Source organism: Belonocnema kinseyi, chromosome 2, assembly GCF_010883055.1.
Source record: "Belonocnema kinseyi isolate 2016_QV_RU_SX_M_011 chromosome 2, B_treatae_v1, whole genome shotgun sequence".
Classification (NCBI taxonomy): Eukaryota; Metazoa; Arthropoda; class Insecta; order Hymenoptera; family Cynipidae; genus Belonocnema; species Belonocnema kinseyi.
Window position 1 is genome coordinate 122685831 of NC_046658.1, and position 15793 is coordinate 122701623.

Here is a 15793-nt window from a genome sequence, read left to right on the forward strand (position 1 = left end):
AATATCTTAAAATATTTTTAAATTTAGTTTAAATCTTGATTAATCACATAAAATATTCAATAATAATTTGAAATATTTTAAAATCTGAAATATTATTACATATATTATTATCAGCGTAGCAATATTTTGTATAGAATGGTTCACAGAAATTTGCAGACGGCCATGCACAGCTGTCGGTTATATTTCAGATTTTTTTGTAATACTTCCAGCTAGGTTAGCCAAGAGGCTTTAGGTGTTATAGACCGTGGGCTCACAACATAAATGGGAGCGTGATACGGATAAGGCCAATTTTCACATGAGATGTTCGTCTGATGATGAGGAACGTAAAAATGAGTGCCTGGCAGGTGTGAATGGATGCGTTCACCTGTGGCGACCTGTCAAAGGTGCGAATTTTTGGAAGTTAACTTACGTGACTCGGATAAGGTTGAAAATTGGTGTACATGTAGGGGCTGACATTAGAAATAGCACCTTCGCATTGCCAGGCACTTACCTGGATGCAAAAGTGTTGCCTGGCGAATGTCAAGTTTCCCAGAGCCAGCGTGGGTCATTGGCGTAGGCATTACGATGGCATTTTTAATGCTATAGAACTGCATTAAAAATGCAGCACGAAGAATTTGTAATGCCTACGCTCATGACTCACGCTGGATCTGGGAAACTTGACATTCGTCACGGTAATAAAGATCGAACGTATCTCGACGACAAAACATAAACTTTAACAATAATAAATAATGGGTATTTTAAAGTAAAGCGATTTTGTTGTTTAATTTTTATAATCATATTCATCTTTATTACAACTTTCTACGATAATAAGAAGCTGAGAACGTGACACTGATTATGACTATTTATAGCAGAATAAATTATTGTTTTAATTGAAAGTGGCTGACGCCAATTCATTGCACAAGACTTACTTTATTCGTGTACTAATTTTGAGCACACCTTCTTTTAAATTGCTAAAGATACAGCAGGTGATTGAAAAAATGGGAAAAAGAAGGAAAAATGCGAATAACTTGGTAAATATTAACATTTTGAACAAATACTTCTTATTCATCTTGGAGTATACATGTAATAGAGTACCTTTTGTCTCATAATAATTTTCGAAAAAATCACTCGTTGTCAATAAAAAGGGCTTTTTATTGTTATGGTATTTCTTTAATCGATGTTTTCTCTAAATATATCAATTTCATCAAAAATTGATATACCAATGAAAATATGCATCTCTGGGAGTGGACCAACTTTTCTTTCAAACTTTTCCCTGTAAAATCAATTTCAAAAAATTTCACCTGAATGTCCGGCGACTTCGAAGCCGCCTGGCAACACTTTTGCATCCAGGTAAGTGCCTGGCAATGCGCAGGTGCTATTTATAATGTCAGCCCCTACATGTACACCAATTTTCAACCTTATCCGAGTCACGTAAGTTTACTGCCAAAAATTCGCACCTTTGACAGGTCGCCACATGTGAACGCATCCACTCACATCTGCCAGGCACCCATTTTTACGTTCCTCATCATCAGACGAACATCTCATGTGAAAATTGGCCTTATCCGTATCACGCTCCAATTTACCTTATGAGTCCATGGTCTATTATGGATTAGGAATGCGAAACTTATAGGGTTCGAGCCCCAAGGCGAATAAAAATTTTCATAGCGTGCGATTATAAACAGTGTAGTGATTCCATTATATTTATTAAACTACCCATCGTATTCTCTACTATAAGATTACTTTTATAAGATTTAATGGATACTTTTTGTCCGTGTAATTGCCATAGTTGGCCCGATTTTGGTAATGGATATTGTACCAATAGTCGGCTAACATGGTCGGGCCAAAGTTATAATTTCGCTGTTGGGCCGACTTCTAGTACACGGTAAAAAAAATTGAGCTGTGACAGGGATATTATTCCTTATTATAGCTAAACATTTAGCTGAAAACGAACGAAGGAATTTAGAAAGGTCCCTGGATCAGCGAAAATGAATATCCTTGACCATTTTTCATATACCAGGGCTATCATATAGTCAAACCGCGAATAAGTATAGCTATAATAGGAATATTAAGAATAGGTGTCTGAAGCAATTATCGGAAGAGCGCCGGTGCATTATGGGAGCAGCGAAATAAAATGGCGACGGTCTAATCGGGAGCAGTGACAGTTGAGATTTACTTTGGATAATTAAACGCTTTTTACCACTTAAAATGTGCGCGAATGTAAATATTAAGTAGAGCTTATGATGCAGTAATAATAATTTACATTTGTTTCGATTGTAGGCGATAACTATATTGAAATATCAAGAAACGCGATAAAAACAACAAACTTGACCTTCAAATGCATTACACGGATTTCAGGGAAATTCCTTTTCGCGATACCAGACGAAAGATTGGCTACTGTAAGTTAATATATTTCTCTAACAACTAAATTTTTTTCTAATCTGCAGATAATACAATTATACATAATCTGTCGAAAATAATAAACTTTCGAACTTAGCAATTTTGTCCAAATTACTGATTTACGAGAACAATTTACATAAAGTAACTAAATGTTTGACTCTTCTAATTAAACGTTTTACCTAATCCAAGCGTACACTTTCTTTGAGTTTAATATATTCTCGAGTCACTCGTTCGCCTCAAGAATTTTTTTTCCGTGTAGTCATGGTTGGGTCAATTATGGTAGCCAATAGTCGGCAAACGGAGTTGGGCTATAGTTATCATTTCGGTATGTTGGCCAATGCCTGTTTGGCAAAGTTAGCCCAACTCCGAGAAAGTTGGCCCGACTGTGGCCCAATGGAAAATTTGCACCTGGGTTTTGGGTTTCAAATTTCAGTTCTCTTGGTTGAAAGTTCTACTTGCAGGTTATCTTTTGTGACAAAAAAATCCAATGTTTTGTTGAAAATTCGTCTTTCCTCAAATAAAAAATTCGTCTTTTTGCGTGAAAAATTGACCTTGTGTTAGAAAAGTCATATCTTTTGGTTGAAAATTCATCTTTTGTTGTTTAAAGTTAACTCTTTCTAATTCAAAAGTGTATTATTATATTTTAAGTCCAGAATTTATTTCATTGAAAGGGCAACTATTTAGTTATAAATGCAACTCATTGGTTTGAACAAATTTTTAAAAATTAAACTTTTTGGTTGAAAATACACATTTTTTTGGTTGAATTTTAATCTTTCTTGTTTAAAAATTCAAAGTGTTTGGTGACAGATGAATCTTGACCAGTTAAGGATTTCATTAGTTGGTTAAAATTTCAACTTTTTTGTTGAAAATTCGTCTTTGTTTCTTGAGTATGTGAAAAAGTTTTCAATGTATGTGAATGTTTTTAATTTTTTAAACGCAGGAATGTCGAAAGAATCTTTTTTAGACTTTTGAGGTTGCTTACTTAGTAAAAGTACTTTAGAAAAAATGGTATTAATGTGGAAAATTAGAAATGTTAGTGAAACAAATTTTTTTAAATCTCAGGTCTGTGTTTTTTTGTAAAATTACCCTTTTCAGCTGAATCCAAACGGCATTCTTAATTAAAAAAACACAAAAAAATTTCATTTTTTAAATTATTGCCTCCCTTTCTGGGGTACTTCAGATATGATAATTTTTTTCTTGTGTATTTTTTCCAGTACAAAGTCCTTAAATGTATAAAAGATTTCATAAATTCAGTTGGAAAAAGATCATTTGGAAAAATATGAAAATGAATTTGTGGGAAACAGGCTATCCTTTTTTATGACATAATTTATTTTTAAACGTGTCTAATTAGGTTTAAAAGACCGTTTTCAAAATTTTTATTTCCACTAGATAACACTCATATTTTATATCTCATATCTTTTGAGAAAATAAAAAATCATCCTATCACTTCTCATGGAATTGTTGAAAATAGCACTTTAATGGTTAATTGCTATTACCTAATAAATACACCAAATTCGGTGACACTTTTTAATGATGTCTTAAAAAATAAGCGTAACATGGAAAATGTGTACATTATATACACCACCAAACAGAGAGAAAAAATTTCTGTTACTGAAAGTTATCATTCATCAGAATGACCAGACACTTTGCTTTGCAAAATTAAAATAACAAGTATGATTTGAAGAATTCAGAAATACATAATAAGATGTGTATCTACAAAAATTACTAAAATTAAATAATTATTGAATAAAAATGTCGATAATAATTGTTTCTAAAATGATAATTGTATGTCTCTGTACACAGAAAAATCTAGAGAACTAAGAAGGCAAAGAAAATTTCAAATTGCGCTTTTTGGAACACGGTTCTTCGAGCCATTATGCCCTTGATAATATATTCTCCTCATTACATAAAAACTAGGCCAAATGAATTTATACGGTGAACAAGATGCAGAACAACGTGATGTACACAAAAATTTTGACACACCATCGCACATATGAAGAATATGTACGAAGAGGAATTGACGTAGGATAATGGGAAGGCTTGAAATTCTTTTGTTAGTAATATAATGAGCCATGCAGCAACTTAAAGCTACTAAATTCTGCTTAAAAAGTAATTAAACAACTTTCCCTTCTTGAAAAGTGAAAATGGTTACTCTCGTTTCCAAGATGTATATGTGTCGTAGGCATTTAGAAGTTTGAGGCATATGGTGTCGATTTTATTTAGGTATTCAGAATAATACTTAAAAAATCTTCTAAAGGTCTGATGCCTTTTCGGTAATTAGACGAAAATTACCATGAAATATTAAAACACACTTTAAACTCCTAAGATTTGATTGTTATTTCGATGCTTATCTAATTAATGAAATACACTTTTCTAAAATAATAGGACTAATGATTTAATGTCATATATCCATAAATGTTTAAAAAGGCTTTTAATTTAAGTTCATGTTTTACAGGTTTCAAAGATAAGTATGTTTTGCACCCAGGGCGAGAAAAGAGACTTTTTCGACGAGTTTTTTTTCAGTACGAATTGTAGGCTAGCGTTTTTTCCGTAAAAAAGTCCCTCTCCTCTTTGGTGCATGTGATTTTTTTTTATAACAAATGGATTATTTCAGACATTTCTCGAAATACAGTCATCATTTCAGCTCATATTAGATTTCGAATAAATGAAGCATGATTTACGGTAATTTTTAGGGTAATTTATGGTAAGTTACCATCAACTTTCCAAATTTCAATTTAAAAATGTCTATGAATTTCGGGAAATTTAAGCAAGATTTTGGATTATTTTATGGTAATTTCACAGGTAAATTGGTAAATTACCATAAATTACCCAAAATTCGATTTTAAACATACTATAAATTTTCGGGAATTATTGATTTTTTGGTTGTTTATGGTCATATTACAGGTAATTTATGATAACTTACCATAAATCGCCTAAAATTAAATTTTAAAACGTCCATTAATTTCCGGGAATTTTTCGGTCATTTATGGCAATGTTACAAGCAAATATGGTAAATTATCATAAATGACTAAAAATTTGATTTTAAATTTTTTATAAATTTCCGGAAGTTTACGACTTTTCTGGTAAGTTATGGTTATATTACAGGTAATTTATAGTCTAATTTATGGTAATATTACAGGTTAATATGATAATTACCATGAATTAACGAAAATTCCATTTTAAACATTTTAATAAATTTCCGGACATTCCTGATATTTTGTGGGTAATTTATGTTAATATTACGGGTTATTTATGGAAACTTCAAATAAATTACCTGAAACTCAATTTTTAAATTTATTCTATAAATTTTCAGGAATTTATGATTTTTTGGTAATTTATGGTAATATTACAAGTAATTTATAATAACTTACTATAAATTGGCAAAAATTAAATGAAAAAATGTACATAAATTTCCGGAAATTTTCTGTTATTTATGGTCATTTTACAGGCAAATATGGTAAATTATCATAAATTATTAAAATGCGATTTTAAACTTTTTATAAATTTTAGGAAATTTATGGTTATATTACAGGAAATTAATTAAATTAATTTAATTAATTAAAGGTTTATGGTATTTATGTTATTTATTTTGATAAATTTACGGAAATTTATGGATTTAAAAAATAATTAATCGTAATATTGCAGGCAATTTATGTAACTTACTATAAATTTTCCTAAATTCGATTTAAAAATGCCTATAAATGCACGGAAATTCATAGAAATTTTCGGTATTTTATGGTAATTCTACAGATAAATATGGTAACTTACCATAAATTAACGAAAATTCCATTTCAAAAATTTTCATAAATTTCTCAAATTTGGTGATAAATTATGTTAATATTACAGGTAATTTATGGAAACTTAAAATAAGTTACCCCAAGCTCAATTTTTAAATTTCTATAAATTTCCGGATATTTTTGGTAATTTAGGGTAATTTGATCAATTATATATATCAACTTTCCATAAATAACCGCAAAATTCTATTATCTGCAAACAAAAATGGCCTCTCTATTTTTACGCTGTCCTTATTTGAAGTAGATATTTTTTTGTAATTTATATTATTAATAATTATTAATTCATTATTAAAATACTATCAATCATTTTTAATGATTTTTTCATTCGTTGCCTATTCAAAATGTTTTCGAAACCTTTTTTGGGTAAAAGTTTTACTATTTGATTCAAAATTGAATTACTTTGTGGGAAATTTAACAATTTTGTTAGAAAGTTCTTGTTGGTTGAAACATGAACTATTTTGATGAATATTCAGCTTTTTGGGTTGAAAATTAAGTAATTGGATTGTATTTTTTCTCTTAATTGACTAAAATTTTTTGTTGTTGGAAAATGTATCTCTTTCTGTAGAAATTTCAACTTTTTTTGGTTAAAAAATTCCTAGATAAAAATTAATCGGTCTCGGTTGAAAATTAACTTTTTATTGAAACTTCAACTGCTATGTTGTATTTTTGCTTAAAAATTCAAAAGTTTGGTAGTATATTCAACTATTTAATATAGAATAAATTTTTTTTGTACCAAATTCTTTTTTTAAAAATGAAAATTAACTCTCGTAAATGCAAATTTAACCGCAGAATTTTTAAGTAAAAATTGGTCTTTTATTTAAAAATTAATCTTCTGTGTTGAAAATTCGTCACTTTTTGATAAAAATTAATTATTTTAACTAAAAATTTAACTTTTATGTTGGAAATTTATTTTCTCGGGTTGAAAATGTAACTTTTTTTGGTATAATATTCGTCTTTTTTGCTTTCAAATTAAACTTTTCGAATATATGACATAAAATCATCATTTATAATATTTTGTAAGAGTACCTATATCTCATTAATTACATTAAAAAAAAATGTTTAGGCATTTAAAATAATGGTTCTGTATTCTTCTGATTGCCTAAAAGAACGGGCACTTGATTAGTAGCATAGTAAAATTTAATAATGACATGGATACTTCTTTACATTTCAGAATAAAACTGTGCAATTGAGAATATCTAATTAAAACGAATTAAATCAATCATCACATTTACCCGTATTATGCTAATGTTAAAATATAAAATGATTCTTTTTTATATATTATGTTACTGTGAATATTCTTTTGCCCCCTTTTATTTGTCGATATAATTGAGAGGAACAGTCTCGTTTTTGCTGATTGGTTCCATTTTATTTTTATTAAATGTTTTTAATTGCAAAATTTTACTCTAACTTTTAAAGAACCATCAATTTTATTATTAAATTTCACTATTATACTAATGATAGAAGAAACTCTTGTTTTCTACATCAGAGTGACTTTTTGATGCCTAGCGTATTCGAACTTTTTAAAATGATTTTTTATTTCATACCTTTCAGTGCATCAGGTACATAAGTGCAAAATCAATATCCGTGTTTTCGATTTGTAATTCTTTTTACGAATTTCACTCTTGCTTTTCTAATTTATTAGAATGTAGCAGAATTTCAAAATTTAATAATTGATTTAAAGATTTTACTAATTAAAATTTTTTTCTTTTTAAAGTGCTTCAAGTTTTTTTTTGTTTCTGTTTGTATCATTTACGAGGTTCTTTTGTACCATACTTTCTTGCTCCTTTTTATTTTATTCTGCTGATCTGTCTATGGTAATTTTTATTTTATCTTTTTTCAGTTGTGGTCTATTTAACTAAACACAAAACAACCGGAAATGTTTAGGGTTTTTTTTCAATTTTAGGCAAATACTTTTACCTCACAGGTTGGGTGAAACAGGCATAATGAAGAACAGGGCTGCAGGAAACGGGGGTAAGGAATAATGGCTTTGCCATATCTTTTCAGATATAGCCTCTTAATCAAAACACACTAACCTCTGGAATTTTAAAAAAATAAGGCCGATATGTCAATTATATCAAAAACTACAATCGAACATAGAGAAAAAAAAATAAACAAACACATAAGTCTTTTTTCTGCTTCGAGTATTCATCTATAGACGTAAGACTTTCTTTTCCTTAAAATATCATATTTTGAAAATGAAAGATTTTCATTTTAATTTGTACAGTAATTAGTCTAACTGGAGTACTTTTTTTCTGTTTTAGCTGAAAGCAGATGGGAGGAATTGCATCCGGGAGGTGAAAGACCTCCAGCACTTCAGGAACATAGTGCAGTAGCTTACAAAGACTGTCTTTACGTTTTTGGGGGAGAACTTGGATTTTCTGCTGGAGTTGAAACACCGCTTTGGTGTTACGCAGTCAAGGTAAAAACTATTATATATAATAATTTTTCAATTCATTCGTTCACTTTGTCCGCATTAAAGCTCCTATGTTAGAAGAAGTTACGAAATCGTAATGTTGACGAGTGATGATCAAGTTGGGAGAGTATTACATAGAAAATTGAAGCTGGAAAGTTTTATCTGTGGATACCCATTTTTCTGGGATTTTAATAAATGTGACTTAATTTACATTCTTACTTAACCTTGTAAATTTCGCTAAACACTTGGATTTTTTTAGAAAAAGTTGACGGTTTGTTTATTCTTAGGACAGACAAAAATTTTATGAAACTGATGATGCTTATTATCGAATCAAGCAACATTTTTATAAATATATTTAGAGCTCGACATGTCCATTTGACAAGGTTCCAACTCGGAGAAACCAAATTAAAAGTTGCTAACAACTCGTAGACAACTAATGAAAAGGTGCTGCAATGTGTAAGGCGCTCATGTTCCTAATACAATTTGTAAGGAATTTCAAAGCTTTGAGAAGTCACCAGACGAATTGAAACCTGAAATTTCATTTTGTCTTTGCAAGTTAGCACATTTTCATTTTGTCTCTCCGTGATGGAACCTTATTATTGAGACACGTCGAATTATAGCTTAATAAAGGAGATTTTTGCTAGAACATACTATCGGCCATTTTTTTACCTCTCGCATTAAAATAGAACATTCATTTTAAAGATAAAAATTTGATCATATGTATACTACTAGCCATTTATCTTGCCTTTTAAACCTTGTGAACATGTTGCAATTTTATTCAGATGGTACTCTCCCGGATCTGTCAGAAAAAGAATATTTATATTTTAGGCCTCTTAGATCAGTTCTCGAAGGATATTGTTTAACATTCATCAAACAATATTTAAAAACTATGAATCAAATGCAACCATGTTATTCATTGTAACTAACTATCGAAGATAAACTACTACGAATAATTTGATTTATTTATTGTGGTAAAATGCATAGACTTACTTATTTTTTATTTCATAATGAGTGACACTTCTCATAAAACATGTAAAATATATTTTCGTTGGAAGTTAGAGGAATTAATTGTATCACATTTTTGAAGCCAAAAGTTTGACTAGTTCAAGGACCTGGTAAAAAAATGTTTGAAGAAATTTAATGACCTAAAACATGATAATCTGTTAGTGGAAAGGAAGTAAGTTTGACATCTTAGAAAATTCTCTTTCCACTTGGAGTTGTTGCGATTGAATGAGAATTTTTTAATTCAAATTGGAATATCAATATCTTATCATGTTAAATCGAAATAGCAATATTTTGTATCCGACTGATTTAACCCTCAGGTGGTAGAACGGGTCACAGGGACCCAAAAGTTTTTTTCCAAAAAGTTTTCTTATTTTTTTGCAAAATACTTATCATATGCAAATTATTTTCATGTATCGCCGGTGCTTAGGAGAATGAACCCGTAAGTTACATTGCGGTGAAAAAAACACTTCTTATCATAACGCCATGAAAAAAATTCATCTCTATAAAATGTGATAAACAAAAATATATGTCAGTAAGCACTGTAAAAAATACATATTGGTAAATGCTGTGAAAAAACACGTCTTGTATTAATACTGTAAAAAAAACCCGCATCATTTAATAGCCGTAATAAAAACATATTTTAGTACACACTGCGAAAAAAAACCATTTTTAAGAAAAGCCGTGAGGAAAAAGTTTACTCGTGAAAACGCTATGAATAAACATATTTTTTGTGAAAACGCCGTGAAAAAAAACCTTATTCATGAAAATACCGTGATAAGTAACTTCTTAAGAAGGCATCGTTAAAAAATACTTATGAAAGCCCTTAGGAAGCAAATCATTTCACATTGTTTCTTCAAGTAAATAATTACTTTTCTCTATTGTTATAATTATAATGGCTTATCGTTTTATTAATAATAAAATATGTTATATAATTTAACATTATATGCTTGTATTTTTTAGATTAACCCTTTGTTGCACATATTTTTCTGTTCGGTGAATTTACTTGAAAATTCTTAGTCGGGGTTTTTGGGGTGCTGATTACGAATATGAAGTCTGAATTTAGAGAATTTCAATTCCAGATGGCGGATGCAAGATGGCGATTTAAAAATTTAGAAAAAAGAGATAAATGAGTTTTTAAATCTCTACTCGGGTGGTTCTTGGGGTCCCTGATTACGAATATGAAGTCAGAAGTTCGAAATTTTCAATTTAAGATGGCGGATTCAATATGCCGATTTCAATCCGTTGAAAAAAGAGTTATATGAGCTTGAAAATATCTACTCGGGGCTTTTTGGTGCCGCTGATTACGAATCTGAAGTCAGAATTTAGAAATTTTCAATTCAAGAGGGCGGATTCAAAATGGCGATTTCAAAATTTTGAATAAAAAGATATGTGAGCTTGAAACTTTTTACTCTGGTTTTTTTTTGGGATCGCTGATTACGAATTTAAAGTCAGAATTTGGAAATGTTTAAATTCAAGATTGCAGATTCAAGATGGATGTTTCAAAATTTTGAAAAAAATATATATTAGCTTCAAAATCTATACTCAGGGGTCTTTGGGGTCGCCGATTACGATCGCTGATATACGATTATATTCTCGTAATTCTTCAAAATAGATCTCATATGGCTAACACTGACACATAAATTGTGGTTGACATGCTGATGAAATTTTTAAAATTTACTCTTACTTAGCGTAATCCATAAATTCTATGAATGCCTACATTTTTGAAATTAAAGTATTTAAAATCTTATTTACGATTTCGAAGATTTACGTATCAATGTAAACTAAATTTGATCGACTAATTTTATTTTTAATTTAGTAACTTGAAATCCGCAAGCAGCGTCTCCAAAAACCACGAGTATAGGCTTGCAAGCTCGTATATTTTTTTTTTAAATTTGGGAACCGGCATCTTGAATCCACCATCTTAAAATTAAATATGTATAATTTCTGAATTCGTATTCGCAATCAGCGATCTTCAAAACCTCGTTATACCAATTTTGAAAAGAATTTAACGTTTGTTTAGCATACTCGTCCGCCATATTGGATCCGCAATTTTGTTTTTGGAATTTTTGATATCGGATTCGTAATCAGCAACCTTGAAAAGTCCGTTATACCAATTTTGAAAAAACTCGAAAGTTTATTAGGTATACTCGTCCGCCATATTTGATCCGTCATTTTGTTTTCGGAATTTTCGACATCGGATTCGTAATCATCGAGCTTAAAAACCCGTAAGTAATCGAATTTGGCCCATTTCATGAACATTTTCTGATTTTGACCACCTTTTTCCGATTTTTGACCATTGTGTGGCAGCGTAAAACACACGATTTTAACTTGATATTTATAGTTTTTTGCATAGTCCACCAATAATACTTTTTTTTACGGAAAAATGATTATTATAGTTTTTTTCTTGGAAGAAAACAGTGTAATTGAAAGTTTTAACGAATACGGTTATTTTTCACGGCTTTTTCAAAAAGAAAGTTTTTTTCACGGTTTTTTCATGGCTAAGTTTTCTTTTCATGGCGTTTATAGGAATAAGGTGTTTTCTCAGCATTTATCGAAATATATTTTTTTCGTAGCATTTTACTGAGATGTGTTCTTCTTCACGGTGTTTTAAAACAATGTTTTTTTTTGCACAGCGACCTAATAAACCATTTATTTTTCACGGCGTCTTTGAAAAAGTTTTTTCTTCATAGCTTTATTTTGCAGGTTTTTTTATAAGCCCCGGCCATGCATTTTCACAATATACATTATTGAAAAATTCTAGACTACAATTAAAAAAGAACGGTGCAAAGTCTATTTAAACCAGAGATTTCTTGTTCCTCTAAAGTATTTTTTATATGCCGGAACATATTGGACATATGTAAAAACCTATAAGAATTTCAGAAATATAAATTAACGCTCTCATTTTTACTGCTGACAATTGAAGAATTTACAATTGAAAATTCATAATATTAAATAAACTTGTATATTAAATCTTCAACATTTTATTATTTTAAAAAATTTCCATCATTATATATGATATTATATATGATGTATAATATATTATATATCATTTATATATATTTTATATTTTCAAAGTTCAAAAAGCTTCAATTGCTACTCTTCAGAACTGTAAATCTTTTAAAATTGAACATCTTTTAATTTTGAAAATTAACTATTTAAAATCACGCAAGTTTTTATTTTAATAATAAACAATTCTGTAATTTTGATGATTAACATTTGAAAGTTCGTCAACTTGTAAAAGTTAGGGCTGATAATAAACCAAAAAAGAGTGAGATCATTTTTGTTGCATTTAGTTTTTTATTTTCTCGAAATCTAATTTTTGTAATCAAAATAAGAATACACTGAGTGTGGAACTTTTGATCTTCAAAATTATGTAATCTGTAATTTCTATAATTTAATTTCGAATTCTTTTCAATTTAAAAGATTTAAAAATTGAAACTGGATTTTTGATAATCAAAATCACCCAAATTTAAGAATCTTTATTTATACATCTTCTAAATTGAAGAGTTTTCAAAATGTATCACTTTAAAATTTCAAAATTTAAATTATCAAATTATTAAAATTGAAGAATTTTCAAATTTAAATCTTTAAAATATAAACTCGAAAATTTAATACTTTATAATTCCATAGTTTCAAAATTAAAGAATTGTCAATTTTCAACTCTTCAGAATTGCTGAATTTTGAGTTGTAAATCTTATCAAATTGAAGTCCTTTAAATTTTGAAAATTTGTAATAAAAAATACTTCGATTTACGTCATTTAGATTCAAATTTTTTTTAATTTGAAGCTTGAGAATTTAAAATATTCAAAACTGGATCATTTAAAATTATACACAATAATAATTGAAGGATCTTCAATTGCAAATCTTGAGGATGGACCTATTTCAAAAAGATGTAGATAATCTTATTTGTTTTAAAATTTAAACATTTAGAACCTAACTAGATGTCTAATTTTTAATTGTGAATATCTTCGAAATCGATCAGTGTTGAAAATGACAGATATAAGGAAGATTCAGCATTTAAGAATGTCTTTTAAGAACATTTTATTACGGTATAAGATCTCACATTAAATTTTTAATTTTTAAATTTCCTTCTCTTAGGCTAAACTCTTATATTTGAATGCACGTTACAGATTACTTAAATTCGATTCAAATGAAAATTTAAATTAAATAAAAATTGTATGCTAGTGAGGCATTTAAAATGACAAACGAGTAATAAGCACGCATAAAACGCTATTTTTGCTGGTTTGCATGATAAATTAATAAAAATTTCAATGAACAGTTGCGTGTCAAAAGATTTCGTGCCTGCCAGAAAATTGTAATTTGAGTATGCTTTCTCGCTGTGATTTAAAACCAAGTCAGGTCAGTATGTCTCTTATTCAGGGACTATGTAAATCGTACATCAAAAATTGTCCTCATTTCGTGAACTAATTTGAAATGTCAATGAAATGTGATTTTAATTTTAGGTCCAGTTTTAATTAAAATTTATTTTAAAGACTAAAATCTAATTCCTTGAATTTTTTTTACATTTTTAGTCATCGGAAACTTGAGTGGAACGTCCCTGGAATTTTTCTTTTAAAATAAAAAGCTTGTTTCGTGACACAAGGTGAAAACTTCAGAGAAGAGTGTTTGCCTGTTTAACATATTTGTTGGAAAATATTTCCCTTATAAATTAGCTCAGAAGTTTTCGATGGCTTCAAATCAAGCAAGACTTTTGATTTATTTTGTCCTATAAAGAAACTGTTAGATTAATAAAACCAATTCATTTGTTTTAGCCTTATTTATACATTTATAAATTATTAGAGAAGCATTTGTCAAACTTTCAAAAAATCTTGCATGGACTTCCATGATATACCAGTAATGTTTTTTAAGCATTGTATGCAAACTTTTGGTATGTTTATGTAAGGATTTTCTTGGTATTAGAAATATTTGGTTTATTTACATAGGGACATTTTTGTTGATAATAGAAATACACCAGTGTTGTAAATGATGTATTAGCTTGCATTTTCGATATGCATCGATTGACCAAATAACGAACTGCCCTTTATGGATGGACTCAATTTTCTGGAAATAATATTTCTGGTTTATCGGAAATTTTAAAATAATTACATTTTGAAGTCAGAAAATTTATCATAAACGAATATTAGAATATTCAAAGCAACTTAGGAAAGGAAGTGCTAATAAAAAGAGGACAAATAAATACATTCATTATGAATACACCCAGTGTAGCATTAGGTTTACTTTTTATTTTGTTCATCTCAAAGTACTTTTTTAAGTAAAAATATTTATTATTAATTAACAAGCCATTTTTGTTGTCTTCTAACATGTGTAATTTTTCTTTCTATTTTCTCTAATTCCCAATGATATATTGGTGGCTATATTCGAGAGTTTTATTTTGAATGTAGAAGAGATTCTGAAGAGCGAACATGTAATCTTGGCAATCCCCTAACTTTCAATATTGTCGCAAGCTGCCAATCACTGTTCTTCGTTGCAGAGGGTCCTGCAAACTTGTTACCGATGTTGTCGCTATTGATTTACTGGTTTCTCCTGAGGGACTGTATCCGCCGACCCCAAAATAAGGGCTATTGCCTTTTGAGTCTTTAAGTCCTTTTTTCGTGTTACAAAGTTCTCCAGTTATTTTTCAAAAAGAACATTTTTCAAAATAGTCTTAGTTGGAATTTTGTAAAATTTGGTTGTTATCTATTGGTCTTTTATTGCGCCAAATGAAAATAATCTCATTTAAGATCTTAATGAAACCTGCTTTCTTATAAACCATTTTATACATCAATATCTGGTAAAAAAAACGTTAATAAATCAATAGATTTATTATATTATTATTATTATTATTATTATTATTATTACACCATTAAGCCATTTTCCTTTCGGGGTAGGCGTGACTCACTCGGCAGGGGAAAGGAGTAGTGTGTGGAAGGGATAGAGATTTTTCAGATTGATCCAGAATTCTCGTGCTATTTAAGTAAATAACACGTTCGTTCTGCAACACTGCTCCGACCCAGGTTGCTGATCAATCTCTCTAGCAATCACCCCAAGCGAAGAACCTCACGAAGTCGTTGTGTAAGGTTCTCCACCTGGGTCCATTAATAGCCAATACACTTGTTTCGTTAGTCGTTCATTTGGCATTCTCTCAACATGTCCGAACCATCTTAACCGATTTCTTTCCCATGTGTCTACTAGCGTCTCTTCTGCA

General features: G+C 29.5%; 1 protein-coding gene across 1 annotated transcript in view; it reads left to right on the top strand.

Annotated features, from left to right (window-relative positions):
• LOC117167494 (host cell factor 2-like) overlaps positions 1-15793 on the top strand; it is a 102965-nt gene that overhangs the window by 31916 nt on the left and 55256 nt on the right. The window contains exon 2 of the mRNA XM_033352476.1: positions 8432-8589. Coding sequence (XP_033208367.1) covers positions 8432-8589 — 158 coding nt within the window. The remainder of the gene's footprint in view (positions 1-8431; positions 8590-15793) is intronic.